Source organism: Mycteria americana, chromosome 4 (genome assembly GCF_035582795.1).
Source record: "Mycteria americana isolate JAX WOST 10 ecotype Jacksonville Zoo and Gardens chromosome 4, USCA_MyAme_1.0, whole genome shotgun sequence".
In the NCBI taxonomy this organism is placed as follows: Eukaryota; Metazoa; Chordata; class Aves; order Ciconiiformes; family Ciconiidae; genus Mycteria; species Mycteria americana.
Genome location: NC_134368.1, coordinates 23,578,555 through 23,604,396, shown reverse-complemented (window position 1 = coordinate 23,604,396; position 25,842 = coordinate 23,578,555). Strand labels below are relative to the sequence as shown.

The 25,842-nt window shown below is 34.9% G+C and overlaps 1 protein-coding gene across 8 annotated transcripts in view; it reads right to left on the bottom strand.

The window, feature by feature from the left end:
* PCDH7 (protocadherin 7) overlaps nt 1–25,842 on the bottom strand; it is a 291,460-nt gene that overhangs the window by 232,769 nt on the left and 32,849 nt on the right. For 3 of the 8 annotated variants that reach the window (XM_075499886.1, XM_075499889.1, XM_075499888.1), the window contains exon 4: nt 2,542–2,601. The exons of the other annotated variants lie outside the window; for them this stretch is intronic. In XM_075499886.1, coding sequence (XP_075356001.1) covers nt 2,542–2,601 — 60 coding nt within the window. The remainder of the gene's footprint in view (nt 1–2,541; nt 2,602–25,842) is intronic. 8 annotated transcript variants of the gene reach the window in all.

Here is a 25,842-nt window from a genome sequence, read left to right as displayed (position 1 = left end):
AGAAAAAAACCTTCATTTGGTCTCCCACTGTTTCGCTGACCTTTCCCCATTGTAGCAGGAGGCAATATAAAAGTGTTTTTATTCTATACAAATTACTTGGCTGCTAAACTCTCTGAAATCTGAAAATTACAGTAGTTGCACAATATTTTTCAAGGATCCTCTCTTGGTAATTGCTTCTGACCAGAAAATTAAATATAGAAGAATGAAATTGCAATGAACACAGAAGACAAAATTTTGATTTCATTCCCGGTTGCAGAATAATTTTATTGAAATACAAAGTTGCTGTATCTGAGATAAGAATCTGACCAGAGGTCCTTAACATTTCTCTTTACACTTTCCAGGTTAAACTTTTTTTTCTTATTAAAATAATGTCTATATTCAGAAAAAGGCTGAAAATTTCACAAATATATTTGCGTACGTAATGCATTTATTTCAGCAAAAGGTTACATGTTAAATATTTTTTGTCATTTTTTCTCATCTTTAGGTAAGCTTTGCAACTGCTCTGAACTCATGAAATATGGTCAATGGATTTCAGGTATTTCACATGCCATTTCTAACCATCTATTGAATTAAAGGAAAGGGCTAGAAAATGCAAAAGAAACAATCTGTATGCCAATTTTTCTGACAAAGCTATTGGTATTAATTTTTATAGGTTCTTTGATATTCCTAAATAATACATCCCAACTGAGAACGATGCTATTCTTGATCTCTTTTACATCTTTTTCCTTCTCATTCCTGTATGTCTTAACTTTAATTTCCTTTCTCTCTGTATTTTATTAATTTCCATAGGTTTCTTTTATGCAGAATTACTAAAGGTCTCAGTGTGTTCTCCTGTCAATGAATTCCAGACTAGCAATCAAGGTTAAATAAACAAAGTACATGTAGAAAACCCAAATCAATTCAAAAATGAAAGAATTGATTTTTTAATTTTAATTTTGCTCATTGATTTTGTTCACAGAAAACAAAATCAATATAGTAGCAGTATACAGACTTTGAAGTTTAATAATATATCTCAGTACAATAAAGAGGTCAAAGCCCCTACTGCATCATAAATTCCTCCACTTGGAACTAATTACTACAAGTGGAAAAAAGTGGCAGACTACCAGTTTTGAAGGGATAAACACAAAGGGTGAGCTAATTCAGACATAAATGCATAACAATAAGGAGAGAAAAAGTGTTTTTCAGCATTGTTCATACAGTTGAAAAGCCATATTATGAAGGAAGGCAAGTGATAATATACACTTTAGTTACAAATATAATAGTTTCCTCACACAGTTATACCAGCTTTACATCAGAAACTTGAATGGGCTGAAGTTATGTTTTATTCATAAGAAAAAGAGCTTGTTGAAAAATTATTACTTAAAATATCCTGTTTTGTTGTTCCTTATGATGAAGATGAAGGATATCAATGAATAAATTATTTAGGAGAAAATATTCAGCCTTTCCTTTCTCTAAATCATAAGCTGTATATTATATAGTGTAATATCCAAATATATATATAAAATAAATATAAAAATTGGTATAAGTATATATAAAATTGGAGTTGGCGCTATAGTCTTTGTCTTCATATGATGTCTATAGCTTAATAGTGACTGCAGAGTCAGAGGTTTCCTCTACATGTGGTTTTGATATTGGCAATTGTACAATCCTTGGCACAGTTGTTCTAGAGTGCTCTAGCCAAGTGAATTAACTTGTGTTTAACAACCAAACTGTATGTGTATACATGTGAGTGACTGTTGATTTCCCTGTTCACTGGTAGAGTCATTTAACATGTTTTGGTTTCTTCTTTGTATCTACCTCAATTTCCTTGTAGAGCCATTTTTCTCAGCAAAATCTGAAGGACCCAAGACTGCTTCCCCTAATTTCTCTCCCCCACTCTGCCTCATGTCCCCAAGTACTACAAAGATTTTCAAACACTAAGACTATATCTGGATTTCCAGAAATTCAGTCCTGAGGTATAAAATTTTTTCTTTGTTTATCTAGCACATCATCAAGGTTGTTCATTTTTTTTTTCAGCAAATCAAAAATACTTCCTTGATTCAAATACTGAAAATTCAATCTTGTTCACACTCATCTCCCAGTTAGTAATTGAAGCAATCATCTAATCAAATTTCAGTCCTTTCAAAGATGGAACAAAGCAGAAAACGGTGAGTTTTTTTATCCTATTCATACTCCTAAATTAGATGGTATTTGATCCTGTTCCTCCACTTATGATCATTTCTGCTTTCCAAACCTTTCTCACATACCATTTGTTTTTCTGGTTTGGATTCTCGACTCTGTTTAATATCTCTCCAAATGCATCCAAAATGTAATCTGAATCTCTTGTTTTCAGGGTTTTTTAAAATGATTTATCATGTTCATTCATTTTCTTTTTTTTTTAAAAATAGCTTTGCTTTCAAGGTCCACTTAGTTCTGCAGTAACCCTGCCCCCTGGGAATCAATTTCTTAACATGAAAGTAAAGAGAGTTCATGTATTTTGTGATCCAACATCCCTTAGAGTTGGAGTTTCATTTCATAAATAATTCACTTACGAGCACATACATTCATTTTACATGATTCCTCAATGTGGCCAGGGTGCTGCGTAGTCTGCACTGTATCCACCTACAAAAAATACAAAAATATATGTCTGCTTACCGGCATGTGAGTAGGGTTTGGCTAACCTAATCCTGTATCACGGAACTTATAAGTGAGCAAAAAGATTCCTCTTCTCTCCCTTAATTCCAAACATAATTCCATAAAATAACTATTTGGCAGTGAAAACAGTTAGGATAGTGTTACATATTTTTAAGAAAAAGAAGGAATTAAGTGAACTATGTCCAGGAACAGGATGGTTTTAAATCATAGAGAAATTGTAGTGATTTATATGTTCTTCCTTTTCTTACCTATAGTTACTGCAGACAGAGTAAAAAATAATATAAATGTTTAAGGTATCAGTGACAAGCGTAACTTTTCTCCATGAAGTGATGGGATAAATAGTGCAGTAAGTCGCTAATAATATCAGATAGTTGAAAGAAGCAAAGAATAGGAATTTCATAAGAAAACAAACAGGCAATTCTTCTTCCCCTTCATCCACCTCACTCCCCGCCCCCCCCCCAAAAAAAAAGGGGGGGAGTGAGCAAGCCAGATTTGGAGAGCAATATACAGTATACAATGACAATTCTGTGAACATCTAAGTTACTCAAAATGCCAGATATCAACTATTATGCTACAATGTGGACATAAAGAAAACGGAGAACTAGGGGAAAATGTGCTTCCTTTGAATCTCTTTGATCAATACATTTATGAAGGAAACGAGACACTAAAGAGGCATGCACATCTACTGATAAACAGTGAAGGTTTCTGTCCAATATATTCTTCAAAAACAGCTCTTAAGATATCACTCAGAAACGGGTCATCTACAAAAAAAACATTAACCCATTATGCGTTGGTTACATAACATGTTTGGTTGGCATTCACCAGACAGTCTTTTCAGCTTTTCCAGTATTTTTGTATTATTAATAATTTATATTTATTTTACATCACTCACTACTAAGTCCTTATTTTCCAACATTTTAATGAATCACTTCTTCTAATCTATTACACATACACAAAGTTAAAACCAAATTACACAAGTGTAGGATAGCAATGTCAAGCATCTCTACAAAGCAGCTTTTTCTCTATGAACATAATCCATAAAAGACTCCCAAATGTCCTCAAATAAGTAACGTCTGTTCCTCAATCTAAATATGATCTTCTTACGGGAAGCCATCTGGGACAAGCAAGCAAAACATTCTGCTTTGGTTGCAAAAGAAATATATTTATGCCTCAGTAAAATTCTTCATCATCATCAATCCAATTATATGCAAATCTCTGTTCAGTTTCCACTGTCTTAGCTTGACTAAACGGCAAAAACGCTAAATTGACCAAAAAAGTTTTATAGAAAAATAGGTAATGCACCTATCTATCTAACTATCTATCTTGATGGATCTATCTCTCTACCTATCATTTAAGTACATTGAGTACCTCAAAGATGCTAACTTCAGCAGTTATTCCAATTCATATAAAAAAAAAATTTTGCTAACTTTAAGGAGAATGCATTCACTGGAATAGTAGACTTGTCCAGTATGCAATCAACAGGGATCTGCTACCATATATTTTAAATATCTTTCTTCAAGATACAAACACAGTTGTAAGCATTCGGTGCATTCATAAAATATTTCTGAGGTCAAAAATGTTCATAAATGTAACAGATTTTTTCCATAATTAGAGCTCTCTTCTATGACAGATACACATGTTATTTTTTTAGTTAACAAATCAAATCATAAATCAATGCAAAAGAAAAGCTAAAACAAGCAAAAACAATTACCTGACACATACTAGACAGAATGTTGAATCTTTTTATCAAAAATGCAATATATTATAACCTCACAAATTCAAATAATCATGGTAGTCTCAGTGTATGTGTGTCTATATTACCTGCTGATGCAGTCTAAAAAGGGAAGGATGACAGTGGAATTTCTCGTGCCTCTCTACATTGCATCTTAACAAGCAGCAAAGTTTGCCACTTGCCAGTCTTAGGCATACACTATGCAAGCATAGAGAGCAAACTGATGGAGGAGCTTGCATCTGCATTGCAAGCGCTACGCACCACACGACACCCTGAAGACAATGCTGGGAGGAAGACAATGCTTCAAAAGGATCAGTGGTGCACTAAAATATGTACAGTAGGACCCCAAATATAAACTCAAGTCAAATTCACACCCAAAAAACCCCTTCCTGTGGCCCGTATCATTAATGTAGATGCATCCATATATAATGATTGATGGAAAAAAATCAGAAAATTATCTTTTCTCCTCTAAATTTCTGTGAAATGAGCTGCTTTTTCCTCAATTTTCTATGGCAATCGAAGAATCTTGCTAATTTCCAGGAAATTGGTATTACTGTCTTGTTCCTCCTCCCATTTCCTGGCATGAAAATGCACATACACCAAAGAGTTAAATGAAGAATTGAGAGTCAGTATCTCAGTTTTCATGAGCAAGATGCTTGCAGTTCTCTGCTAATCCAGTCCATAATACTGAAATACAGGCCTGGAAGTTTCTTATTACATACTGAGTCCACTTTCTGTTTACCATAGGCATAATCTCACATATTTCCTTGATAGGTTACAATTTTCTTACATAACTATTTCAATGGGAAATCTGTTCCAGAATTTCAATGCTGCAGTATATAAAAATTATTGTAATAACAACCCTTAATTTATTAATGGGTATTTATACCTGTTTCTTCTTTTTTCTTAACTTACATATTCATTGCCATTGGTAAGTGAACTTTTAGTGTTAGTGATATATATTTGCTATTATATGTAATTATTTTTTATTAAAGACGTGAGAAGCCACACTTTAACAGAGTATAGATGATCACAGCCACAACATATTGCTACAAACTCAGAATTATTAACTTTTGCAAGCACCTTTTTATCGTTGATTTTTTTTTTTGCCACTTATCTCACTTTATACTTAGCACTAAATCTGTGTCTGTAAGTATGTTATGATTGCAGTATATATTATATATTGATCTGATTGATATGTATGTATTGCTAAAAATTTGAGACATTACAAGTTTCTGCAACATTCGACGTGTCTTAAACAGAACTGAAAGGCACAACATGCTCATTTTTGCCCACTACAGCAAATGCCAGATAAAAATATATCTCCATAGATTTCTTGTTAGATTTCACAAGATGCTTCTAACCTATTTTAAACTTCTTTTACACACACAACTTCATTTTCAGTTTGTGACAGAAATCAAAATAGGATATGGGGAACTACAGGAAGTGTATTGAATATATTTCCTTAGAATATATATGTTGAATAAGGAATACTAATTCCCATATTCTTAAACAAACAAAAGAAAATGAATCAGTAAATAAAATATTCAATACCTTTATGTTGTACTATTTGTACAATATTTGTGAATCATTAAAGGTGATATACAGGGTAAAAAAAATAGGTAAATTTAAACTGATTAAGTTTGTCTGAATAAGAAATGAATGAGGACTGCTACATATGATTGCAGAGATGCATAGATTTTAGTCATTAGAATTTCTGTAATACGTATGGTCTAATTTAATATAAGAAATCTTATTAACAATCCTGATGATGAAAGTTTAAAAGAAAAAAAGTTAGAAATCAACATAAAAGGGTAACGCACCTAGATTTAGTACACAGTTTAACATGACTGTATTCTCATTTAACTTTATTTAAATTCAATTTACCATATTCTTAACTACTTTGTATCGGTTGGGTCTAGTTTTGCAACTTTGTTGTGGCTACTGCTGACTCCTGCACATTAGGTAAAAGGCAAATCAAGTCCATCAAATCTAAGCTTTCTACTTCATACCAAAACCAGAAAAATAAATGAATTATCATTTTTAACCCATCATTATAGGCATAAAATTGACAAAATAAACATGTATCATTAATTATCTTTACAAACTCTCTGGTTTGTTGATTTCCTGCTCACATTATGCCTGAATGAATTTTGAACATGCAGGCATCTGGCGAATCCCACCACTTCCTATTATTAGGATATTAGGATTATGTTCTGTTCATAGTCACACTTTGCAGTAATATGGTGACATATCGACCACCCTTGATGTTAGGCACCAGAGGATTGCTGGCTCACAAAGACAGTGGTTAGAGATGGAAAGACTGTGTTCATGCCATTGCCCTGAAATTAATTCATTCATCCCCACAAACTAAATAATTTATACCTTAGAATTTAAAAAATCACATATACTTAACTGTTTAGCAATCAGTTCTTTCTAAAAAAGCCCAAAATGTTGTAAATTAATCAGAAACATATACCTTCTACTAGTAGTAGGTAGGAATGAAAACCAAAATATAAAACATCCCATTTAACTCTCTCATCCACTCACACAAGCACTGTAATAATAAAAATGTTGCATATTTAATTCTATTTACTACAATGCCTTGCAATTCCTGAAGCACAGAAGTGTCTTCATTACAATCCAGTATGATATTATTGTTCTATTTTCAATACATATGCATTGACTTATTTCAGGTAGACAGTGTTGAGAAATATAACTTGCTAATAGTTTTTTGAGGGCACAGAGTGGAATAACATAGGATTAATCTACCTAAAAACTCTCAATAATGCAAACTTCTGTATGGTTTGCATATTACTTCCGTAATACATTTATTAAAATTCTGTCACCTTACCCTCCTGAACTAATGCATTAAGAAGCACTGTAATAATAAGAATGTTACCTATTTAAGTTATTTATTACAATCTTAAGCCAACAACCCTGGAGTTCCTTGAAAACTGAGTAATACTGCCATGTTAAGAAAAGAAAAGGCTCACAGAAAAACAGAACACGAAGTACTGATATTCTTAGATGCCTCTGATGCTGCAAACCTCACACTGAGAGGTTTGTGCTGCTCTTGAAACAGCTTACAGAACAGAGCTTGATCTTGGTGTAGATAATGCTACTAATAGTTTAATCCATCATTAAGAAACCAAGGCATGAAAAGCCTGGCCCATGTTTTGTTGTTGCTGTTTGGGATTTTTTTCCTTTTCTTAGGAGTACAGGAACATACTGGAAGGAAAATATCTCTATAACTCTTTTTCTAAACTGATGAAGTTCCATTTCAAAACTAGTAAGACTTTTTTACATCACCTCATACCTCCAGGGGGTTGAAATCTTTTTTTCAGTTTCTAGACTAAACATATAGTGGTATATTGCTATTATATCAACATCGTTGTTTAATACTTTTTGCTGGTATTTATTCTCAATATTTTTATGAAGAGCAATCAAATCTGCTCTCACCACTTCCTTTCTTAAGGCTCTGAGGTACATGTAGCAGTGGCTTAAAACCAGATGGCAGGAATAGTTACCACCCTCATCCATCTGCTCCACCCTTCTGATGGGCATTAAAGCCTTCAGGACAGGGTTATATGATATGCCTATGAATGAGCTCATGTACTATTGCAGTCTTCAGCTGGGTGTATTAAAGCAAAAGAATTCCAGTTTTGGTTTACCCTAATATACCAGGCAGTGGTTCACAAAGTGATTCAAAGGAGGTTCAAGTATTCATGCCTTGAGGATAGTACAGCTTCTGCCATCCAATTTTAGCTTGCCACAGCATGTCTCAGCCTTAAGTCTGAATAAGCAAAGCCCTTTTAGTCATCTCTTGCACAGCTAACTCTATAGTCCATGGTTATTAAACAGTTCTTTCTGAATCTCTAAATGTAAGCTTAATTCTTCCTGAAAATGGTTGACCAGAATAATGTAATGATTTCTCAGATGAAGTCTCATGAATGACTCCTCGAATGACATGAATATGTCCGTTTCTCTCACAGCAGCACACAACTTGATGCAGCCTTATGCTGCAGAAACAAATTTGCCTGTGTCACACTGGTGCTCGTAATGACTCTGCCTAATACATTAAATTCTGCTGCTTCCATCTCATGATTTCCTAACTGAATTTACAACTTGCCTTGTTCTTGCTATTGTATCTTGAGTTGTCAAGTTTTATTTTAATTGCTACAGTCTAGAAAGTTTTCTAGTCTTTCATCTAGTACAGTCTAATCCTCACCCAAACTCATAATGTTTATCATATTTGTTTCATAAACAAGTTTCATTATTACATTTGCACTCTGTGCATGAAGGTTAAAATATAAAGCAAAATCAGTCTTAAGACTGATGCTTGACTTGAGTGAGTAACTTTCCCTCTATTTATAATGCTTACCTTAGCAACAACACCAAGCATCATCTCATTTTAGTGAATTTCTTACATATTTTGTAATTCCTCTAGTAATCCCCATCTTTCTCAGGTGCACAAATAATTTCCCAGGTGGCACAATATCAACTGCTTGCTGAAGTCCAAAGAGAGAGATTACTAAATTTTCTTTATCTAGGAAATTGGTTATCTTTTCAAAGGAAGGTATCAGATTGATTTGTATGAACCCCTTTCAGAAAAGCCATTTTCAGTTTCCATTTTATCCCATCTTCCTTCTTCCTTTATGTCAGCAACTCAATTTTTTCATACAAATTCTGCTCTACTGTTTGATAAAAAATGAGGTCACACTTTTAGACCTTTATCCCTTCTTTTCCATCTTCCCCACTACTTAAATATAAATACTGTATTCTCCAACAAAACAGCACCATTTTTGCCCTAACAGATTTATTTACAAAAAGACATGGGATGCTTTGTTCTATATCACTCAGAATTCAATGATGACGCTTATCTGTTCCTCCCTGACTCACATACATCGGACTCCAAGTTTTGCTTTTATGTCAGACACTTCCAGCTTTTGCCTCCCATGTACAACATTATCACCTTTGTTTAAAACTAAGGCAAAGGTTTAATTTCATTTCTGCATCACATCTACGTTATCTTTCACCTCTAAGTGTAATAATTGTCCTGCTTCTCTCTTACTCTTGTTTTGTTAATATAACTTAATAAAGTTTTCTTTTAATCATCCCTTTAATGTCTATCTCAGTTGACATTTGTCAGCCCTTTATCCTTATACTGACCACACCCCTATAATGTACCTCTCTCTGATTATCTGACTTCCCTTCTCCTCCCTTTTCTCATTCCTTGTAATTTTCCTGATCATGTAATTTATTCCATTAAAAAAAAAAAAAAATCCTCTCATGCCTGTACACAGAATTAACACCTCTGCATCTGAGCCTCTGAGAAGGTATTTGAGATATTGTACCTCATAGACATGTGTATGCAAAGTATTTCCATGTCACCTTCCCCACCTTCCTCCTACCTGTCAGTGGCACTACAATCATTGTCTGTACCTACTACTGAAGGCCAATGCTGAAGAGGATAAACCATACAGATTGAACAGGGAATATACTTTTCCAAGTCCCAGAATTAATCTGCCTAAAGGTAAAATGTCTGTGTTCTCTGCTAGTGATCCTTTGTTACTTCAGACACAGTATTACACTTGTTTATGATTTCTCCAGCCATCGTACAGTACTTGCCAAGACAGAAAGAAAATAAAGATTGGCAAGACTTCGGTGTCTAAAGTATACAAAAACTGAGGTGAATGACAAATATGTATTTTTTTAAATGCAGTTTTATTTTTTAAAGGCATTAATAACTTTTATTTTAAAGGGCACTTTTAAAATCATTGCCTAATTTATAATTTGCATGGAATGGTATCTGTCAATGAAATTTGTTGCTTACTAAGGTCTTCATTTGCACATGCAAGGCCAAAGAGAGCTTCTAGTGAAATGTTCTTGAGAGACAGAAGCATTATTCATGGAATTAAATGCTTTATAGATAGGTTTCCTGAATCCCTCTTCAGTGTACGTCCAAGTTGTAGTCAAAAGGTTTGTAAGATTTACGAATTCTCGGTTACTCCATACATTCATCTGAATACTCACTTAAGTTACATTATGGAAGCATCATAATGATGAGCTAAGTTTATAAAGAATGCAGTGATCCTTAGATATTATGTTATATTTATGCAAAACACTATGGAAATTATTATACTGACAGTGTAAACTTGTTTGTATTGTCAACTGTTGACTTTCTTAAAATTAAGTTCAAAACAAGAGGCTTTTTTGTATGTATGTCTTCCCTTTCAAAGGAAACATAAATGCTATGCTTCTAAATAAGTTCCAACTTTTGAAGTCCTTTATCAATGAGCAGTATGGTGTTTCCTAACAAATAAGAGCTTATTTCATAGTCTGTCTTATGAGCACAGCGTGGTAGATTGGTTTAATTAAAGTCTGTCAAATTATCATAAGGATTTTACATTCTGCAAATAATTGCTTTTTCTTCCCTATTCACTTTTTATTAATGGAAACAGAGAAAGTGCTTTTATCTTTAATATATGATGTAGAATAAAGAAAAAAAAAGAAAGAAAAATGAGCAGTTAATGAAGTGACCTTTAATTTCTTGGACATCCTTTTACATTAAACCTAAAATGACCAAAATTAAGCTAGATTTGACAGTAGTTATATATGTGAAATTACGTCATGTGTCCAGATCAGACTATCATACTAACAGTACACACCTGAAAGTAGCTGAACACTGGAATGCAATGAAAGTTGCATTCAAATATTTGTGAGATCAGTTAAATTACTTCACATTAGATTGCACTCTGGTGATCCAAACATAGCTTATTTTGCATGCTTACAGATATTAGGTGACCACTAATCCTTTTGTTCATAAATTCCTCACCACAAATTAATTTATGTACAGAATTGGTACATGGGAATATGGAATTAACTCTATATGCTATTTTGGTTTAGAGTTTTGGGCTGGTTTTGATCAAAAACAAAAAGCATCTTTTTCCAGTGAAATAGCAAAATGTTTATTTTAGGACTCAAAATCAGTTTTAAGTGTGTCTCCACTTCTTTCATATTGAATTACATCCCATATGCAGTGTGTGCATACTGTGAAAAGACTTTATCAATGTAAGTTACAGAAGCATAGTCCAGTTTATTTCTACACAGCTGCCCCTAGTCAGCATATTATCAGTTGTAGTACTCATGAGTAAGACAGGTTAGAATTACTACCCCTTATTTTGGGGCGGGAGGGGGGATGTGGAATAAAAAATATTTTTCCAAAAAAAGTTTCTGGAGACACATGGACACCAATGAAACTATGATTAGCCTGGCTGGCAAGCAGAGCACACCAGCCAAGGTTGATAGGTGACAATTCCAGATATTTATTTCAAATAGAAGGATGCCTCAGAAATTAATAACAGGTGCATACTTCATGTATATTATAATTGGTTTTCTGCATCACAGTATAACATTTTACAAATGAAAGGCTTCTCTCTCTTTCTTCAAATAGCAAGAGTACTGAGCTGATTTCATCTTAAAATTTGCATAACCTTTTTCCTGATACCTTTTCAGTAGTTATTTCTTCTAATTTGAGTCCTCTTTCTGTAATCAGGATGCCCACAAATGGAAGACTTTGTGGAGAAATTTCTAAATTATTTTGAAAGACATTTTTCTGTAGTTACCTATCACACACTGGTGTACTGAAATGCTAAAAACAGCCAGCATGTGTTACAAGAAAAAAAGGAAAGCCCAACTATCATTTTTTCCCATTCTTCTATCTGCAAATCATATGGAAATACCAGCTCTCTAAACTAGACAGAAACTTGCTAGAAATACACAGAAACCACTCAGTCATTGTGCAGTTATTCCAGGACTCTAAATATTTCCACTTAGCAGGTGACAATTTATTCATCTTTCCCTGCGAGAAGTACAGCAGCAGAACCCTACTTAAAACTGCCTATTCACAAAATATTTGGAAAAATTGTGTAACTACTGAGCAGAGTTAGAAGAAGCAACTTTAACAGTTAAAGGTTTTCAGTTACAGGTTTCCTCATTATTTTCAAAGCTGTCAGATGGCTTAGCTTCTTCAAGAAAATGAGAGACCTTTGGAGTCCTTTTTCTTAAAGCCTTCATGTCATGTATCAGGGGAAAAAAAAATTAGTGGTTACCCTCCAACTTCTGGCTTTCCTAGAAACAAATACATGGTTTAGGCCCATGAGAAAAACTCTGCTTTGCAGGAAGGAAAATACTTAAGCCCTTCCTCTGTATCAGACAGGAACTCAAGAAATCCAAGGTTGTAGATTTTTTGCTTGGGCCTGCTAAGATTAAAATAATGCAAATTAATTTCAGGATATTGTAGAGGGGACTAAGAAGGAGAATATCTATGACAGGTTTTAGTATAATAGAGTAGCTAAGCTCTTTTTTTGGAGCTAAGCTTTTTTTTTGGACTACCAAATAAGACTGATTCATTGTAGCACATGAGGAAAACGGCAGCAAGAGGAACCCTGGCATCTCCTTGTCTGTATATGCACAAATTGTGGGTATTACACCAGGGTAGCTTTTACTTTGTGGAAGGTGGGGTCCACTCCCAACAGAACTTTATAAATTTCAGTAAAGTATTACCATGTATTATTTCTCTTCTGTGTTAAATGTGAAGGGAACACATGCTAGCATCAAGTCTGGTGCCACATCAAAATGGAGCAGGAGAGAACTATACACTGGACATATACTGCACTGTTGCTGGGATGAACAGGAATTTTATCATGAGCAATTGTATCTGCTCAAGTAGGAAGAGCCATGTTAATAAACTCTTCCCCCTCTCCTCCTTTGAAGGTTGGTCTTTTTAAAAAATGTCTTTGAGGATGCTTGTTAACATTCAAGAAGATTGAAACAAGCAGGCCAGGTCACCTTCCTGATTCTTCACGCACAGAAGTGTAGCAGGAACCCATGAAACTGAGAGGGAGTAAAGTAAAAGTCACTGAAATAAGCCTGATTTCAATTTTCCTCGCTACTTTTTATGTCTGCTGATATGGGGCAGGAGAAAACTGCATTCTTTGTAACAGTGGCCAGGTCTTGGAGCAAAGACATGCAGTCATACATGAAACATGGTTACAAAATATATTCTAAAAAAAATCTGTGGCTTACATTAGAGGGTTTCAACCATGTAAATAAGTGGCAAGGAGCTATTACCAAAGAGATGGATGTCATGTCAAAAATCCAGCACATCTATCTCATTATTTATTTTAAACCAAAGTATTACAAAATGTTTAGAAAACCTGATCTGACCAAAATATTCTCCTGATTTTATTCCTAAAATATAATTTGTGTTACTGAAATTAATTTGAACACAAAATATTCTAATTTCTGAGCAACAACATAATTCTGAAGAATATAATACCTAATATCAGTCCCACCTTACTAGATTTTACTTAGGTTCTCACTATGTAACTATGTTTCATGAAAGCCTGTTATGATTCAAAACTGTTTAGAGATAACAATTAAACCAGAAGAATTATGCTCCTCACAGTGTGTTTTACATTTACTAAGTCAGAGTTCTCCTTTATGCTTTTAAAGAAGGAGGAAAGAAGGGGGAAAAAAAGAAACTAAAAAGGTGGTGCATCTTCAAGGAGTGCAGACATTTTAGATATATTTGATTTACTCAATTTGTTCTAAGTTGAAGAGTGAAAAGGAATCTTTGACAAAACTGTCATCTTTAAAATATGGTGATATTTCATTTTCCCCCTTCTGCACTATTTAGATTGCCTGGAACTGAAATACTTCCAGCAGCCACTGTGTCCAATTTTTCAGAGCTGTCACTTCCTAGCAAATCTGCTTAAGCAAAATACTTATGCTGTTAGAAAACAGAGCAAACATATAATATAAAATGCTTTCTATACTCCTTTGCAGGACAACTGGCATTCAAGCACACAAAACAGCAAGAACATGCAAAAATCTGGAAGTTGAGTTCTACAGACTCTTTTAAATCCATAAATCTGGTACTCCTATGATTAGTTTCCAAAGACGGCTAGAATTAGCGCCTTTTTTTGACTTAGCTGATTTTTTCTGCACAATAATTATAATCAACACAATACAATCAAACAATAATCAAAATACTATTTGCAAAGAAACCACTCCAGGCCATTAAAACTAAAAAGAACCTGAAGGACAGTAAAGCAGAAGATGATAATTTTTAACCCTCTCTAGTCCACATGCTCTTTTGGTCAGCATTTGATGCCCTGCAAGGTAACACAAAATTGCTACAGCTTTACACTTACGGGCCTTTAGCCTACAATACAAAGTAAAGAGAACAGACATTACGTGAAATGTAAACAAACCCTGTATGCTGAAGTGAACTACAATGACAAAAGTTAAGATCTTTACCTAGGATACAAAGTATACTTTGCAGAAAAAAAAAAAAAAGTATAAAATATAGTGTGCCTCTTAAGAGTGAATTTTAAATTCTGGACATCAAGAATTTTTGCAGATGACAAACTTCAGAATGGTTTTGGTTGTTACAGGTCAATAAGTATTCTATTTCCTGAAATTTTTCTAAGATTTTCTGATTTTATTAATTTAAATCCTGCATGATTATACAAAAATCTTATTAATCTTTGAAGTTTACACATGAGGAATTATGTAAGACTACAGTTACTTCCACTGCTTTAGAAAGCCTGTCATGTTACAGGAAAGCCAGTGCTTCTCACTGTGTACAATTCAAATCCCAATACTCTGATGGCCCGTTAACACCAAATATGTCACCCTTTAACACCACAGAATCAATACACTGGAATGTCATGGTACCCTGATGGGCCACAAAGCCTCTGTATACATTTATTAGACAAAGATTTTATATTACTTTAGAGAAGAAATGTGTCAAGTTAAAATCAATTTCAAGTTTCTTACTAAGAAGAAAATAGTCCTAGGTAAATAAAAGATTTTTTTCAAGTTCCACTCAGTCAAACATAGGACCTAAACAAAGAAGGTCAAAGTCATTTAGACAGCCTCTTCTGAAGAAGGACAATTGCATGTGCACAGTCCTATAAATTCTACCCCTCATTTTCAAGGTTGGGTGTTTTTTTGACAGCTCTTTCCTACCCAGATTGTCACTCACCCAGGCCTTGTTGAGATCTCCTTTCAGGAAAGGATAGGAAAAATACAAATATAACCTAATATAAATATTCTAGTATGATCAAACAATAATATCCCAAAGCCTAGGTACAAAAACCTCTTATGAAGGTTACTTCATCCATTTTCTCACAAGATAATTTAAGTATTGGGACTACTAAAAGGAAGACGAGACAATTTCTTACATTTTAAAAACGCTTCTGTAGCACACTCCAAAGAACTCAAGAGAAAGCTATTGACCTTTCTGATCACACTGGGAATTTGCAGGCTAGACAAAACCATTAGTATTTTCTCACAATTAATTCTTCAAAATATTTTTAGAATCCAAGACAAGAAGCAGTGTTGATCATTTGCCTTCCATCCTTGTAGAGATGGATAAGCAACCAATCCTGGCCAATCCGAGATACTTGGGATGTTTAACTGAAAAAGCATTTTTTAAAAAATCCTCTCTGAGCTGCTGTGTAGCTGACTGTGTAGAATAAAGAATACTCTCTTTCTTTAATCTCTGGGTTTCAAAACTATGTCCATTTGACTATGTCCATTTGCAGATGACACCAAGCTGAATGGTGCAGTTGACACGCCTGAGGGACAGGATGCCATTCAGAGGGACCTGGACAAGCTCGAGAAGTGGGCCTATGTGAACCTCATGAGGTTCAACAAGGCCAAGTGCAGGGTCCTGCACCTGGGTTGGGGCAACCCCTGGTATCAATACAGGCCTGGGGCATGAAGGGATTGAGAGCAGCCCTGCAGAGAAGGACTTGGGGGTGCTGGTGGATGAAAAGCTGGACATGAGCTGGCAATGTGTGCTTGCCGCTCGCAGCCCAGAAAGCCAACCGTATCCTGGGCTGCATCAAAAGAAGCACGGCCAGCAGTTCGAGGGAGGTGATTCTGCCCCTCTGCTCTGCTCTGTTGAGACCCCACCAAGAATACTGTGTCCAGCCCTGGAGTCCTCACCACAGGAAAGACATGTACCTGTTGGAGCAGGTCCAGAGGAGGGCCACAAAAATGATCAGAAGGATGGAACACCTGTGCTGTGAAGAGAGGCTGAGAGAGTGGGGGTTGTTCAGCCTGGAGAAGACTCTGGGGAGATGTTATTGTGGCCTTTCAGTACTTAAAGGGGGCTTACAAGAAAGATGAGGACAAACATTTTAGTAGAGCCTGTTGCCATAGGACAAGGGGTAATGGTTTTAAATGAAAATAGGGTAGATTCAGACTAGACATAAGGAAGAAATTTTTTACGATGAGGGTGGTGAAACACTGGACCAGGTTGCCCAGAGAGGTGGTAGATGCCCCATCCCTGGAAACGTTCAAGGTCAGGTTGGACGGGGCTCTGAGCAACTTGATCTAGTTGAAGACGTCCCTGCTCATTGCAGGGGGGTTGGACTAGATGGCCTTTAAAGGTCCCTTCCAACCCAAACTATTCTATGATTCTATGACTTTTTTTTTCTTTTTCTTTTTTTTTCTTTTATTTCCCAGAATCCTGAATATCTCCAAGACCTTGTCAAGAAAAACACAGTACAGGCCTCAGTACATAAAATTTAACATTTGAGCTTTACTACTCTAGTAATTATTGAGAACTGAGTAAGGTGATGTTGTACAAAATTGTTTGCTGCCTGCAAGAGAACTAGTCCATGAACAATTTCTGTAAATATTGAACCAATATTGTCAGATCTATCCCAGAGAGAAACAGAACAAAAATAAGTATTTCTGTAGAGAGTAAGAAAGTTCTAAACCTATATAGGTGTGATTACTTTCTAGACCAACAGGAAAGTTCCCTGTTACTGTCTTCATGGTATCTGTAATCACAAAAACCAAAACTTAATACAAATTGCATGGATCAACCTTTATATTTTCTCTACACAGGTTCAGATTTCAATTTGTAACCAATACACAATTCTTCTGGACAAAGAATCTTTTTTTTCTGGGTGCTATTTAAACCATTTGATGCAATAATTTCTTGTGTGACACCAAACATGCTATTTTCTGAGCCACTATCCTCTATACCCTGCCATTTCTAAAGAATCATTACACACCATCACTATGAGACTCAACATTGCTTAGACAGAAACAATACATGTGTTCATCTGGAGCACAATTTTCTAGCTATATACAGCATGTTTTGTGTCTCATAATAAAAATTTTAAAGTATTTTGCTAAATTATTCTCACTCTGCTCATTCAAATAGTCCTACTGAATTAAATGGAAGTACTGATGCTGTAATTCCTACCATATTGCCAAGACCTAAACAATGTGGTTTAGCAGCTTATGGCCTAGACTTCGAAAAGTCTTTTGCAAGCCTGTATTAGACATTCCCAAAGGAATAGTGAACTAGATCACATACAGGTTGGCACCAGTTCAAAGTCTTGACACAGCATTCACTGAAATCATGTAAGAAACATGTAAGTTAAAGCTGTCACGAGTTATCGAACTAACCACCTAGCATATTAATGACAAGGCTAGTTTGCTATTTTAGTTTTTGTGTCCTTAAGGAGCTTTCTGCATGTGGGATTACATATATAGGAAATTATACATAAGAGATGTTAGTTTCTTCTCAATAATGAAGTGATACCTTTAACAGTGAAAACAAAGCAAGTTACTGTATTCAAAAGAAGAAAACGTTACTTACAATATGTTTCCATTAAGGTACAGTAACTATTTAAATTCATAAAACAGATGCTTAAAAATCCATATGAAAATTAGTTATTCGCTCAGTTAAATGGCAAATGGGTAACATAGATTAGCATCTATAAATAATTTATAAGCCAAAATTCAAACTGGATTCTTATGAGTTTCAGTTTTGTACTAATTCACTACAACACCTTTCAGTATACAGCAAACTACTGCTGTATAAATGTGATTCTTCAATACTTTTCACAAATATGACTCTTCAACTTATTAAAATATGTGAGAGAATAAAGTTATCAGTATTGAAGTTGCAATAACCACTTGCAGAGAAAAAAATTACATGTGAAACCTTTAACGTGACCTATGTTTTTAAGGTAGTAGCACAGACAATGTTTCTCATAGATATCAGCTAAGGCTGCATATTTTTTTCCAAAAATGTAAACTAAAATATGTAGCATCTCACAATATTTGTCTTTATACTGACATTAAATACAGTGATAGAATGATTTTGTGGAAGTCTGTCAACACAACTGCTGATACTCCTATGTAACATAACCTAAATTGAAGGGATTACCAGCAGGACTTCCTATTAATACATTAGTGAATGTCAATAAAAAAACCTGACTCAAAAGGGGCAATGCTGCCACTTTGCTGTGTGAAATCAATGCATTCCATCTCAGAAGCTGTTTCCATACATGTGCTGTTCTCCTTTTCTCTCAATCAATGACATCCAGAACAAGTAAAAATTTTTTTTTTTAAAAACCGAGCTGAATATTGTTTCTACATGCTGTAATAAAAACTGAAAATTTCAAGCCATCTTGCTAATTTCCTTCCAAATAATGGGGTTTAGTTGTAACTCTTTGTGCAAATTGCATGCTGTGGGGAAAAAAAAGAAAAAGAAAAAGAAAAAGAAAAAGAAAAAGAAAAAGAAAAAGAAAAAGAAAAAGAAAAAGAAAAAGAAAAAGAAAAAGAAAAAGAAAAAGAAAAAGAAAAAGAAAAAGAAAAAGAAAAAGAAAAAGAAAAAGAAAAAGAAAAAGAAAAAGAAAAAGAAAAAGAAAAAGAAAAAGAAAAAGAAAAAGAGAAGAGAAGAGAAGAGAAGAGAAGAGAAGAGAAGAGAAGAGAAGAGAAGAGAAGAGAAGAGAAGAGAAGGACTCCTGAGAATATGAATATCCACGTTTTGCCTCTTGTGAAGCATTCAGCACACAAGATTTTCATTCTTGCTTCTTCCCCTGCATGCTTTAATATTTTCTATGACGTCTCTTACCAACTCATGAGTGTCTCTTAGCAGACGTTGCTGTGCTTAGTTCTAAGTCTCAGGAGACCTAGGGTACTTCTGCCAATTAGAAATAAGCAAGTTGTTTAATTAACACACCCTTTTCATTAATGGTTTAACCCAAAGCTGACAAAGAGTCTTTGTTGCAAACCATGAACAAAGAAAGGAGTACTAATTAAACATCCTGAAGTTTCTAAAGGGATAGTTTCTTTCAGCACCCAAGGGATTGTTTAAACTCCTCAGAGGACCTCCAGAGCCTTCCAAGAGCACTTGGATTTTCTTATAGCTGTCCCACTCAGGAAAAAAAGAAACAACAACAAACCAAAGTCTAAAGATTTTGGATACTTTTGATGTTTTAGAGTTAAGTTTGCATAAAGATAGAAGTTCAATGTCTTTGGATCAGACTAAAATACAACAGATTTTGACTTCATGGTAACACAAATCTAAACTCAAGCCTGGAAAACTGTTAGACATTACATGGGAGCTAAATTGATGTGGAGGGGAAGAGGAATGGTGATTCCCTGCACTAGGCACTAAGTACCTATCAGAGGGGTAAACAGAGAGGTCTGACACAAACTTCTTACTTTCTACATTCTTTCACTCTTCTGTATACATTTTAACATGTGTACGTGATGTGTACATTTTCTTAAAAACAATTGGCCAAGCTAAGAAGTAACAGGCAAGGGTTTCTAACTGGATGTGAGTTTGAACTGAGGGCTTCTGATGCAAGACAATGAGTAGCTTTCCTGGAGACAGCTAGCAGTAATCTTTGCTTCAGCTATCGACCCTACTGCCCCCTCACAGATCTCTGCTCCCACACTTGGAAAAGCAAGACTATTTTTGAGGCAGCTGCTAATAGCTGCAGTTTACAGCCTGGTATAGTACAGCAAAAGAGCACTTGTTCTTTAATATTTGGGCTTCAACTTGCACTGATCCAATAACTGCTGCATGAGCAATTACGCTGCCCAAGAGTGACAAAGCGATAGATAGACATGGGTAGTAAGTGTCATAAAGTTAGATATTCACACCCATGAATCAGACCTCTAAGGCGGAGTGGGTATAAAGCAACTGTACATGTATTGTGTTTGGAGGAAGCAGAAGCGGTATTACACTATTTTAGTCTCCCTTATACCGAAGTGTACTTAGCCACTTCTAAATTTGACGCAGAGTCCAATAGAACAACAACAGAAGAAAATAAGACCAGACTTTGGAAACCTGTTAGAGCTAAGGCTCAAAATACCAACCATCCAGACTTCCTTCACCTATCTTCCATCCTATCTTAGTAGTGTAATATTTCCTTAATCTTTTCTACAGATTTATACAGTTATTTCTATAGTAACCAGAAAATTATGAAAACTCTTTTTTTCTTCTGTATTTTATGAGATCAAACCTATGTACTTGCTTGTTCAGAACATGTATTCCGTTTCAGATGCTAAATTCAAGATTTTTTTCATAATGCCGAGGAATTATTTTTTAGATTCAGTCAAATCCAAAGTTCCACAGGTCCATCCATCACTACTTCACAACTAGCAACAGACCAAATCCTGTGGACTACTGTCATAGAGAAATGAGAATCAAATAAGTTTGCACCACAAAAATTGATCTACTCTGTTTATTCAGTAATGGACCAGAATTTAGTTTATGAAATAGGTATAAAACTATTTATTTTGTGAAGCTCATTTATAAATACTTTATGAAATATATGCAGAAACATTTATTTATTCATTCTTTTATAGTGCTAGGATTTTGGAAAAAACGTTGATAATGTCAGTGATAGTGTTTTAATTCAGTGTTTCTAGACGCAAAAAATCTGCCACCTACTATTGCATACATTAGAAAAAAACTCTAAGGAAACACAGTCTTAAAACCACTGTCAACTACATTCAATCACGGAATGCCTAGAGATCCAAAAGTATACCAAAATCCACTGGTCCAAAGATTTCACAGTTTCTTGTTTCATGATTCAGTGGAAAGGATATGAATGAACAAGCCAGAGAAGGACAAATAGAAGTGAATCAGGACAAGCTCTGGAACTCTAACAGGCAGCTGGGCTCTGGCCAGGAGTTTGCACTTGCCTCTTTTTCCTCTTTACGCAACAGCTCCAGCATACTGAACTGCTTCTTCAACTAACAAAAAGAAGCAATTTTTACATCCCCATCTTGAAAATTTAAACTAACCCCAGTTCCATAGGGCAAAATCCTTAAAATCTAATCCCTACTTCAGGCTGTGTTCCAAAATCCTTTTTAAAAAATTTGTAAAATACAATATATTATACACAAAATATTCACTGTGAGGTTTCCTTTAATAAAATCATCTGTAGATGGGATACACAGAGGCTGAGTGGTACAGCCCTCTGGAGTAAATATGTCTTCTTCCAACTCCGAATATTCTTCCTTTTCAATTCTCTCATCCTAACAATTAACATGGATCTGGTCTAGCCTGCAGGAGTTATCTTTAGAGGCACTAATCACCCACTGCTCTTCACTGATTGTAGTGAGAATTGTCTTTATTCATCTGCCTGAAAAGCAAGCTTTTAATGGTTTGGCATAATATAACTTTATTTCATTGACTATTTTTTGTGACTTGTAATTTTGTAATTTTAATTTCATTTCTATTTCCTCAATTATCTGACTTCTACTCTGACTTTTACTTTACGCTCAAATGGAAAACCAGAAATCAGTAAATGATACAAACAAGGCAAATAACTTTTTTTTTTTTCAAAATAGCTTTTCTTCTGGTCTTTGAATTTTTTCTGTTGGTTGGCCATTTTAATTGAACTGCTCCCACTGATCTGCAAATATTAGATTTTAACAAAAGCAGAGGGGTTGTGCAATCAAATGGAATAAAAATAAAAGTAATCAATCTAAGCACTCATATAAACATAAGAAACAAGATGAAACAAGTAAATAACATTGAAACTTATCATTATGAAAAATATGAGGAAATCTTTGGGTATTTTCTCCTTAAGAAACAAAGTGGGTTTTTTTCATGTTTCTTTGAACAAATCTTAGGTAAGTTATTTCAGTAGATAATGAACTACAAAACATAGAAGCATAGATGCATTTACCCAAAGGAATAACAAAAAAGTACAGAAACACATTTATACAGTAATTTTGTTTTTGTATGTCAAACTAAAGCGGTTTTGCAAATCATGTTTTATACATGGAACTTAAAAATCAAGTATATTTAACGAGAATTTTTTCTATTGTTGAACTTAAAAATCAAAGCCAGATTTTGCCACAGGGGTTCATTTGTCGTCTTTTTTTTTTTCCAAATTCCTTCTCATTTTGAAAAGTACTTTTCAAACACATGCAAACATGAATTAAGACCTTATTTTGGCAAAGGTTTCAACGGAAGCACATGAGCTGTACACTAAGATCCTGATCACATATGTAAATACCTACAAGACGGAGGTCTCAACACAGTATTGTTCTTTTATATCTTGAAACAGATATTCCTTTCCCTTTGTTTCTATGAACAGTTTTGTTAAAGTCTCATCAGCCACATTTTTCTCCTGCTGCCATTTCCTGCTTGAAAGGGTTGTAAAGAATAACAAAGGCTGATGATGGAATAAATGACAAAGCAAAAATGGTGCAGAAACAAAATAGCAAAACTCTTTCTTGTTCCCCTTTTCTCTATCAGGAAAAAACTGAAGAAATGGTAAATTCATTAAGATCTCTCCCTGAAACCAAGCAAAAGGTTTCAAATGGCAGGAGAGGAAAAATAATAAATAAAATATTCTTCCTCCTGCAGAAATTACAACAGAGTGAGAAAGCTCATGGGCATAACCCATGAAAAAAAAAAATACTCATTCTTCTTAGCTGTTCCATTACACCATGTCAAACTAAAGGAAAGTCTTGCATTAACCGTGGTAATAGCAATGATGTGCCTACCTCCACAGCAAGAAGAAACTAGAATTGCTACAGCTGACTTACTCCACTCCTGCTTTCCTAACTTTAGGAAGAGCAACAATACAGATGGATTTAATTAGCAAGTCCAGACAACTGGATTAACAGCCGATACACAAACTGCACTATCAGCTATAATCTACTATTTCAACAGTCAGAAGCACTCAAATTAACTCATACCAAAAAAAAGAGTTTGCAGCAGCAGGAAAGGGTATGACTGAACTAACAATGTAGAAAAAAATAGACTGTATAGCAGTAGCAAGTATTTTGGTCTGTAGGATCAGGCCAGTCTCTACGACTGCCAAACTTGGCACAAGTTGAATGGTTCTCTGTCTCTGATTTACAGGTGGGCTTATGCTGCAGTGCCTGGTGTGACTGGATTGTGTAGGTAATGGAACCAACTTAGTTCCAGTGTTAACCAACTGGTTAGCAGTGTGTGGTTGTGCGCAACTACAACACAGAACTCAGATATTTTTAAGTTTTGGGGTGTTTTTGCAGTTCATTCCAAATTCCATGCTGCTATTACTACCTAAACCAACTTGCTAGGTTGATATATCCCTATTTAGGGTATGACTGCAATATAACCAATGCCTTCAGTATCTAATAACTACCTCTGTGCCAGCTAAGTATTTAGTGTGTTTTTAAAACACGGTCTCTTAACTTTAATATACACATTTTTCTAAGAATATTCAAATTTTCACTTCACTAGAAGTGAAAATGCAAAAATACAAAACTCTGTCATTTGTTTCTAAGAGGTGTTTTGGTTTTGTTTTTCTAGGAGTTGCACCAGCTTTATTTGTTTTAGTTAACAGTAATTATTTGTAAGTAGGTTTGTTCATTGAAAGACTATCTGAGCTAAAGCAAGAATTGAAAGAATCTTAAGTGACTGAAAGAGGGTACAGGCTAGAGGTTGAATCCTACTTGCCAAATGACCAAATGACCACGGTATTAGTGTTCCCTGTGGTATTGATGTTCAGTTAGTTGAAAAAAACCTGTCATTTGGTAGCTATCAACAATTTGCTGGCAGGAAAAGAGGGAACTGCAAATGAGGTGCTATAGGAATATTTCTTGGGCTTGGCTCAATATTTCATTAGTCTTGAACAATGGAATACACTTGTGGAAACTGTGGATGACCCAACACAGGGAAAGGCTGTGAGCACCTGAGGAAACAAGTTTTGAATTCAAATGACCTTGAGAAATCCACAGAATAAACTCAGTAGTAGGCACTGCAAAATGTAGCACTGAAAAAAAGGAAAAAATCTAGCACACAAAGATGAAACAAATAAATTTACTTTGTATGCTGCCTCACAGACAGGAGTCATTACAATGGAACAAAAATTTATAGCAGAATGACAATTAAAAATGAGCCAAGATGTGCAGTAAACGAGTCAAACGCCAGGAATGCAGGAAAAGGAATGTTGGTACATAGGACACAGAAAATAATTTTCCACTCAGAATTTGTAAGGCTTCAGTTATAATAATAAGCACAGCTCAGGCACCAGAATTTGCCTGCGTGTATCAGTATCTGGTGCCAGACACACCAATAAATCAGAGAGAATCCAGAGAACAGCAACAATGAGAAGTCCATGAAACATAAACTGGCTTTCCTGATGCTAGCTTATTTAAAATTGTCAAAGGACTAAAAATATTCCCCAAAACGTTATAAAAGGACAATGAAGAACTTTCTTCCATGTACACTAGGAAGAGGTAAAGATGAAACTACCTTAGCCCTTGCTAAGCCCTTGCTAATTACCATTTCAACAGATCTGGTTTAGGCATGTATTGCCTTCTTCAAACCATACTTACTGACTTCCCTTTTTGTCTGCTGCCTGCTGAATGCTTCCTATTTCTCTAATTCATTTCTCTCAGTCAAATGTTTCTATGAAACTTTTTTTTAATTATTATTTTTAAGTACTTAAAGTGTATAAAAACAAATTGAAGTGGCCTCCAGAAGTGGAGAAGGCTTGAGCAGTTAGGGACAGAGGTGAAGGACTCTTAAACAGCACAAAGAATCACAGCAGCAGTAGCAAAGCTTTTAGAAAAAAAAATACACAATAGTTGTAAAATACTAGTACACTCTACCTAGGTAGGCATTGAATGCTCCTTTTTTGAAGGTTTTTAAGAATTCAGATGCAAGTTATCTAACACTACACTTCTAATGCTATATTTTTATTCCTCCTGCAAGGTTTGTAGACTTTGCTTGGACAAAAATATCTAACAAGTAAAGTGCTGGGAAGCAACAAACTTTTCTGTGCCTGTCAGGTTCATTCTGAGTTTCTAATTCTGTGCCCAAGGTAATGTAGGAAAAGTTTTGCAAGCAATATTCATTACCTTGGATTAAATTAATGAAAAAGTAGAGCTAAAACACTTAATGAAAAGGAGGCATTTATGAGGGAAATCAAATGTAAAAAGCCAACTTTCAGCATTTGTTTAATATTATCTGTTCCATTAGCCTCTTCCCCTTGTTCTTTTTAGGGAGCGTCAGTGTAAACAGAATGGATTTTTATGGCTCCTCACTTGTGACTTCCTCTAAGTTATTGGTTTAATAGGCAAACCTCTCATAGGTAATAATTATAGCCTGAAGGAAAACAGTCCAACTA